At 41.5% G+C, this 8266-nt stretch overlaps 1 protein-coding gene across 5 annotated transcripts; it reads left to right on the top strand.

Moving 5' to 3' along the window:
• Window positions 1-1425: 1425 nt before the first annotated feature.
• Window positions 1426-7525, top strand: LOC127651233 (uncharacterized). Of its 5 annotated transcripts, none has more exons than XM_052136974.1 (3): window positions 1426-3038; window positions 3941-6588; window positions 6723-7525. In XM_052136974.1, exon 2 carries the CDS (start codon window positions 5322-5324, stop codon window positions 6585-6587), a length of 1266 nt encoding a protein of 421 aa, XP_051992934.1. In that variant the 5' UTR covers window positions 1426-3038; window positions 3941-5321; the 3' UTR covers window position 6588; window positions 6723-7525. The 5 variants fall into 5 exon arrangements, 2 of the variants coding, with proteins under 2 accessions (XP_051992934.1, XP_051992935.1); XM_052136975.1 differs by having other exon boundaries at window positions 5634-6588; XR_007971542.1 differs by lacking the exon at window positions 1426-3038 and having other exon boundaries at window positions 3879-6588; window positions 6723-6924; window positions 6982-7525.
• The last annotated feature ends 741 nt before the right edge of the window (window positions 7526-8266 follow it).

An 8266-nucleotide genomic window follows, 5' to 3' on the forward strand; every position in this document is an offset into this window, starting at 1 on the left:
TGGTTCAGTTTCTGCCTCCCCCACAGTAAACGAGGAACCAGCGTACAGTAGGGCGAGGTCAATAAACTGAGCCAGGTTGAGAGAGCAGCGACCACCAGGCATGAATGATGAGGCTGGCTCATTCAGTCCAAATTGAAAAATGTCTTTCAGAGCCACCTCATCAAAATTCACCTGGTACGCCAGGGCACAAAAATCCATAATATAAGCCTCCAAGGGTTGGCTCCCCTGGCGCAAACCCAAGAGTCGGGCCGCTGGCTCCATAATGTCAAGGACGGGGTTATGAGTTACATAACCACTGCCTTGCACGGAAAACCCTTGGTTCGCGTCCGATAAATTCGGTTTTCGGGGTAAAGAGCTAATGAAGCATTGCATGGCCCTGTGACATAAAACCCTGCTTCATCCATGACCGTTTACTGCAGAAATGAACTCAGGTGACAAATTTATATTTTTATATGCTTTAAGAGCTCTGTAGATCTACAACATCTTTTTCATTAACCCAGCTGTCAAACGTCAGAGGCCATCCCACCCACCGTACAAGCACCATGGTTCTTTTGCCTTGCTTCTTCTTGTCTAATATCTTTTCCACTTTAAATGCTTTGTCCACAATAATTTTTTGTAGCTCCTCTTCATAAAACGATCCATCGATAATGTCACCCTCATAATCAGATAGTTTGTAGACTGGTGGTTGACGTGGTATACATTCGGTTATAGTGAAGAACTCATCTGTGTAGTTTTGTTCATACCCCTTGGTAAAAGGCCCCCTCATCTTTGATATTCCTTCTCTGAGAATGTTGTGTCCACCCAAATGGTTTTAAAGCCTGGGTGATGACTTGATTTAACACAGGTTTAAACAGTTTACAGGAAATTTCTTCAAAATGTGTGTAAAAGAAATACATGTCAGGATCAAACAAACACGTGTGCTGGATCTGACTGGCAATGAACAGACCTAACCCCTTTTAAATACACAGATGGTCTCGGCTACAGCGCAGAGATATCAGAACAGCTGACCATACACGTCATATCACAATCTGTACAACTGCGCAGGTCCCACATTTGGCCTATCTAGTCTAACATTACTTGGGCACGCACGGTTCAAGTGCCCCATCTCGCCACAGTTAAAACATTTCATGTTATTTGTAGTGGCAAAAATAACATAGTTAAAATCCTTATATCGAAAATTCAGGGACAAATTCAGTTAATCGAGATTGTCTTGCAGGATCATATAAACATAACGCCTAAAAACACAACATGTTTCAAGAGAGGTGACTTGGTGCCAGTCGGAATCATCTTTATAGGAGAAACTGTTTTACCATAACGGGCAAGCATTCTGATCAACACTTCGTTTGGATGAATGGTGGCACATTTGATTGCGTCACCTTTTTTGAAGGTGTAGACAACGGAAGCACTGGTGTAAAAATACCATTAATCACTACACCGTTTTGCACTAGCTCATTTGCTAAATAAAAATTTTCACAAACGCAACAATAGCACTGTTCATATGGGATGCTTACACAATATTCTTGTGACAAGTTACTTCTGCCACCGCTAAACTGCATCCCTCCACACCAGCAACTAAATCTATTTTCAAACCTTGACGCCTTGTCAGAGAGTTAAAACTCCCGCTGCCTGGGGTAGCTATGCTCCCAACAAGCGGGAGCCAACACCCTGGCTAAAACACGAGAGAGAGGGAAAATTACCACATTCCAATGTCAAAAGGTCAGGCATTGCCCCACTCTTTTTAGACTCACATCCAGGGGCGGAGTGGCAATCGGGACGATCGGGACTTTTCCCGGTTGGCCGGCCGGCGATTAATTTGTTACAGAACTTTCATGGTCACAAAAAAAAAAAAAAATGACAATATATTTTGTTTGTTTGTTCTTAAATTAACGTAGAATGGAAAAAAGCCTCCTGGGAATGGGGAATGCGTTTATCCAATGAACCGATTGCAGGTGAAGTCTATTTACAGAAATATAGGGAGATAAATGAGCGCCCCCTTGTCTAATGGCAATATGGCATGACCCAAAGATAATGGAATGCGCCAAACAGAGAGAAAGCGAGCAAGTTTGAGGTAAAGTAAATTTTTTGACAGTCAGGATTAGCGTGGTTGATTGCTGTTTTAAATTTACCCATGGAAGGCAAGAAGAGAAAGGAGAAAGGAGGGGCCGAAAAGGCCAGAAAGAAGAAGAAGCGGATGCTGGAGGAGGATGCATCAAAGTGCTCAAAAATTACGGATTTATTCCGCCGAAATTAGGCGTCAACAAGTGCTGCAGGTGAATTGACAGAAAAACAGTTAGCGGGCCTCTAAATCATTGACGTTAGTGTTAGGCAAATGCCAATGCAATATAGAATGAGGTCAACATCGAATTTACAATCTAATGAGTTGTATTTTATTCTAGCTTGACTCGAATTTGGCAATGCATGTTTAATCACATCTAAAGGACATGCGATTTTTGAAATTTTATGGTTTAGGTGGTGTAATTAGCTTTCCCTTAAAATGAAATTGCCAAAATTGTTCACCAGATTTGCCTTTGTACAATAGAGGACTCTATTGTGCATGATGTGGGGGAAGATAAATAGGTCTTGATAATTTTTATATCACATCTAGATGTGTCAACATCAATTGACATGCATGTATCCCTGGACATGTCCTATCTGATCTTTCTCTGTCCTGGATGGAAAATATTATAATGCATTAACAGTGTATTGGAAGATTGGAACACATTCATTTTCTTCACACAGATAGTGCATTCAAAAATGTTCAATGTTAACATTGAAATTCATGTGCAGTGAGTGCAGCATAGCCAGACCTTTAAAAAAGAAAGTTGGTTTGGTTGGGAGGTGGGTGCATTGTATACCCCCTAACACGCAGCCTATATACTATCAGGGGAAAATGCAATTATCGTTATGCTGTAAAAAGTTTAATTTGTATGTGTGCCTGTTCTGTTTTTTCCACACAGTCTCAGAATTCAGTCAGACTCAGCCCAGCGATGATGCTGATGATCAGACAATGCTAGGAGAAGTCACGACTACAAGTACAGGTGTGCACACATTGCACAATGTTATAGGTACAACAGAGGATACAATGCTGTGTAAAGACTAAACAAAATGCAGAAGTTCATTAGTGAAATATTATAGGGAAATGTAATGATTGCAACATATGGAGAATGAGACATTATATTGGAAAGACATGCTGTCTTAGTGTAACATAAGTGTGGATTATTTATATGCAACTCATTGGTAACACTTTACTTGAAGGGGTGTGCATAAGACTGACATGACACCTTCATAATCATGACATGAAACATGTCATGCATATAAAGGAGGTTTTATGCATGTTTATGACAACTGTCATTAAGTGTCATTCGCTCAGTTATGACATTTTTAATGCAAATGTGACAAAGTTTGAGATGTCTTTGTTATGACAACTTGACATTACCAGGACAACATAAATTGTCATAAATGTCATAAACATGACATAGCAGATTAATTATCAAACTTAAAAAACATGTCACTGTCATGAGGCCATTATAACTGTGTCATGAATATTTTTCTTGACCTCAACTACAGTGGTACAAATTGAATTTGTCATAACAAATTCATTAAGTGTTAATACTTTTAATGACAAATTCAATTTGTACCACTGTAGTTGAGGTCAAGAAAAGTATACGAGACAATTTATGTTGTCTTGGTAATGTCAAGTTGTCATTACCAAGACAATGACAGGTTTTTAATGTTTTGGTTTGTCAAGTTGTCATAAAGACACCTCAAACAATGTCATAATTGAGCGAATGACACTTAATGACAATTGTCATAAACATACATCAAACCTTCTTCATATTCATGCCATATGTCATGTCAGGATTATGAAGGTGTCATGTCAGTCTTATGCACACCCCTGTAAGTAAAGTGTTACCTTTTTGTTTTACGTTATCTTAACCAGACATAGAGGAAGATGTTTGTCGGTCAATGCAAGGGAGAGTGAAGCCTCAGGGTCCAGAATAGAAACAGAAACAGATGAGGAGAGGGATGTGGAGAGTAGAGTGGATGGACCAGCTGAGAAGGAGACTGAAAGTGTAGAAGTTGGACCAACTGAGGTGGAATTTGAGAGTATAGAGGCTGGACCTGCTGAGGAGGAGATTCAAAGTAGAGAGGCTGGACCAGCTGAGGAGGAGATTCAAATCGTCAATTATTTTGCCTGTCCCAAGTCTAAAGATCTGTCTTTATTTTTTCAATATCACCCCCAACGAACCCCAAGAAAAACCTTGCCTAATATTTTTCATAGTAGGGATGGGATCAACCGCAAGTGGTTGATTTACTGTGAAGAAAGCCATGCTCCCTTTTGCACAGTTTGTTTGGCATTTTCAAAGCCCACTGCTTTTGACAGCGCTTTTGTTAGAGGAGGCATGCAATCCTGGAAGCATGTACATCAAAGAATTGAGGAGCATGAAAGAAGTCGTATCCATCGAGACTGTGCAGAGGCTTACTTCTTGAGGGCAAATAAAGGGGACATTGAGAGTAGATTAAGAGGAAACCAGCTCTCCCTCCATCAAGAGCAAGTCAGAAGAAAACGGCAGGTGATGGATCGTGTAGTCAATGTTGTCAAGGTAATCGGAAAACAGGGTCTAAGCTACAGAGCCTCCGAATTTGAAGCTGCCTTCACTTTGGAAGACTGAAGTTTAGACCACGGTAACTTCCTTGAAATGATCATGCTCCTGAGTATGTATGACCCCTGCCTGCAACAACATTTGACTGAATGTATCGAAAAAAGTAAAAAACAGCATGAAGCTGGGGCAAGAGGCAGAGGTTCATTGGTCACTCTGCTTTCAAAAGATACAATCAACAATGTTGTCAAAGTGATCAGTGGGCTGATAAGGGAGACAATTGCCAGTGAGGTCAGAGAAGCTAAAATGTTTTCTGTCCAGATTGACACCACTCAAGACATCACATCCGAAGACCAGTGCTCTGTGATTCTCAGGTATGTCACAGATGTGGTCCATGAGAAGTTGGTTGCTCTGGTCGATTGTGAGGCTTCTACTGGGCAGTATTTTCTCGATCTCCTGAAAGAATCACTCACAAGACTTAATCTTGATGTGTCATGTTGTGTAGGGAGTACTACAGATGGGGCAGCCAATATGCAGGGTAGTTAAAAAGGCTTCTCTTCCTTTCTATCAAAGGAGGCCCCTAACCAAATCCACGTCTGGTGCTATGCTCATGTCCTAAACCTAGTATTAGCAGACACAACAGGCAGTGTTATTCAGAGTGCATCACTTTTCACTCTCTTGAATGACATTGCTGTTTTTATAAGGGATTCTTACAAATGCATGAAGAAGTGGGAAGAAACCAGCACAGACAAGCGACACAGAATACTCTCTCCAATAGGACAGACACGGTGGTGGGCAAAAGATACTGCTCTCACAAAGGTGTTTGGGAGTTTTGGAAGCCCTGACAGTGCCATGTATGTAGATCTAGTCTTGACTTTATCAGTAATTCAACTAGACAGAACCATGAAGCCTACTGCTATAGCCAAGGCCAAAGGATACATTGAGGGTCTCCTAAAATTTGAGACAATTCTCACAGCCCAAATCTTCCTACGGATTTTTGAGTGCACGTCACCCCTGTCCAAATACCTGCAGACAAACGGAATGGATCTCCTGACCGCACACCGCCTGGAAGTGGGAACAGAGGATGGGCTGAAGAAGTGTGTGCGAGACTTCAGTGGCGTAAAAGAAGCTGCAGACCAGTTTGTGGTGTGGGCTAATGGTGAGCTGCTGGAGAAGGAGGACTGTGAGATGGAGGTGGAGGTAGCACTACCTGAAAAACGGGTTAAGAAAAAGAAGATCATGCCAGGAGAGCTGGCAGAAGATGAGCCCTTAACAGCAGCTGAGAGGGACTTTGAGGTGACCATACATAATGTCATTATGGATACTGTCACTCAAAGTATCCATGAGCGCTTTGCTGTGAGTGCAAAGCTTTGCTCAGATTTTGCCAGCCTTGATCCAAAAAACTTCCCTGAGGTAAGGGATAAGGGACTTCCAGGATCAGCAATGCAAAACCTCAGCAGTTGCTTAATGAAATTTGATGCCAGATCCACTACTGGTACCTTACAGGCTGAGCTGGCAAGCCTAGCCACACAGTGGGAAAGACTAAAGCTGTCCCCCCTAGAGGAGTACAAGGTGCGGACCTCAGGAGAAAATGATTCACCTGAAGGCACAGGTGATGAAGAAGAACCATGCAATATAGAAAGGCCAGAATTGGTCCATGTTAACTGTTCTATGTGTAAGAATTGTGCCATTTGTGTTTACCTTATCTTGGCACAATACAATTTACTGACAAATTCATACCATGTAATTGGACTGGCCTACAAATTTCTTTTGACATTATCCACTACTCAAGTGGCCTGTGAGAGAAGTTTTTCTACCCTTAAATTTGTGAAGAACAGACTTAGGAGCACTATCGGCCAAGAGCACTTGGAAGCATTTATGCTCATGGCAACAGAGAAAAACATTCTGATGTCCTTGGACACTGATGGGGTGATAAACAAGGTTGCAGAGACCAGTGACCTTCTCAGACGACAGCTCATGTTTTAAGGTAGGACATGTTTCATTTGTCAAGATTTTTTTTTTTCATGACAATTTAATATGACTAAAGTATCCAGCTGACCAATTATATTTTGACTTACAAATGAAAGGCACTCCACCCTTTTCCCTGCTCATGTTTTTCAGGCCAAAACTCCTACTTCCCACCTCCAGCTCAGAAGGAGGACTCTACTATCTGCCCCTGAGAGAATGACACTTCCTCTGTGCCCCTGAGGTAAAGACACCACTCTCTGTGCCCCTGAGAGAAGGACACTTCCTCTGTGCCCCTGAGGTAAAGACAACACTCTATGTGCCCCTGAGAGAAGGACACTTCCTCTGTGCCCCTGAGGTAAAGACACCACTCTCTGTGCCCCTGAGAGAAGGACACTTCCTCTGTGCCCCTGAGGTAAAGACACTACTCTCTGTGCCCCTGAGAGAAGGACACTTCCTCTGTGCCTCTGAGGTAAAGACACTACTCTCTGTGCCCCTAAGAGAAGGACAATTATCTCTGTATATACAATTATCTCTGTTCACTATAAAGTTTGTGGAACTCTTTGGAACTATGTATATACTGTAATAGTTCTCTACAAACCTTATTCAAAGTGCCTGATTTTCCATTTATTTAATTACCTGTGTTATTAGGTTGGCATTGTCTACACTTCCTTTTCTATATACTGCACTTAAATATCTATAGTTCCTTACAAATGTATTGAAAGTGCCTGGTTTTCCAGTGGTTGATTGGCTTGTTGTATTGCATTAGCACTATCCTTAGTTCCTTTCGATGTGTATACAATGCTATTACTTTGATTTATACAAAAAAACATGTTCATATTTAAGGCTGGAAATTATGAATGTATAGATTGATATGTATAGCAGTTGAATGGCCTGTTTAGGTCTGTATTGACAATGTCTATATGATGTTACATTTCAGCATCTGTTTATTAATAGAAAACCCATAAAAGCTTTAAACCTACACTTTTGTCAATAATGTGCATTTGTCTAGTGCCCTCTAGTGATCAGGTTTCATATTTCCGTTAAATCCTTCCCAAATGCTTAGACTTGGCTGGCGTTAGAACAGATGGAGGAATTCAAGAAACATAGCATAATCTGGGTCTTCATCCAGATAAAAAAAAAAAATAGATTTAGTATTTTAAATTGACATACATTTTGTTTGTTATTGATATATGGGGGGGTTGGTGTTGCGTTGGGCCGGTGGTGGGCCGGTGCGGTACGAATTTTCCCGGTGGATATTAGTGCCCCACTCCACCCCTGCTCACATCCCAGCCCTCTACTTGTGCTCGGCACTGATTCCATCACAGGTTTGGTGCTTAGCAATCTTACCACCTCAAAAAAAAATTCTGGGGAAAATGATGTTTTATAACTTTCTCCCACTTGATCTTTCTTGCTAAAAAAATGTCACAACCCCTAAATCTCTCTGTTATCCCTCTTGTGCTTTAAAGTAGAAAAAAGAGCAATCTTGCATCGTCAGGCTATGATGCCCTAATTTGATGGGATGTAAATTGTAAATTGTGTAAAGTTAATTTCTCTTGTTGGATGTGTGTGCATAGGTGTCTGTGTGTGCTTGTATGTGTGTGTGAGGGAGAGAGAGAGCGCGAATAAATTACAGGCTTGCTTCTGCTGCCTCTGAGAATCACAGACTCTGCCAGGGTGGATTCAGCTCCCCACAGAGA

This window comes from Xyrauchen texanus, chromosome 11 (assembly GCF_025860055.1).
Source record: "Xyrauchen texanus isolate HMW12.3.18 chromosome 11, RBS_HiC_50CHRs, whole genome shotgun sequence".
NCBI lineage: Eukaryota > Metazoa > Chordata > Actinopteri > Cypriniformes > Catostomidae > Xyrauchen > Xyrauchen texanus.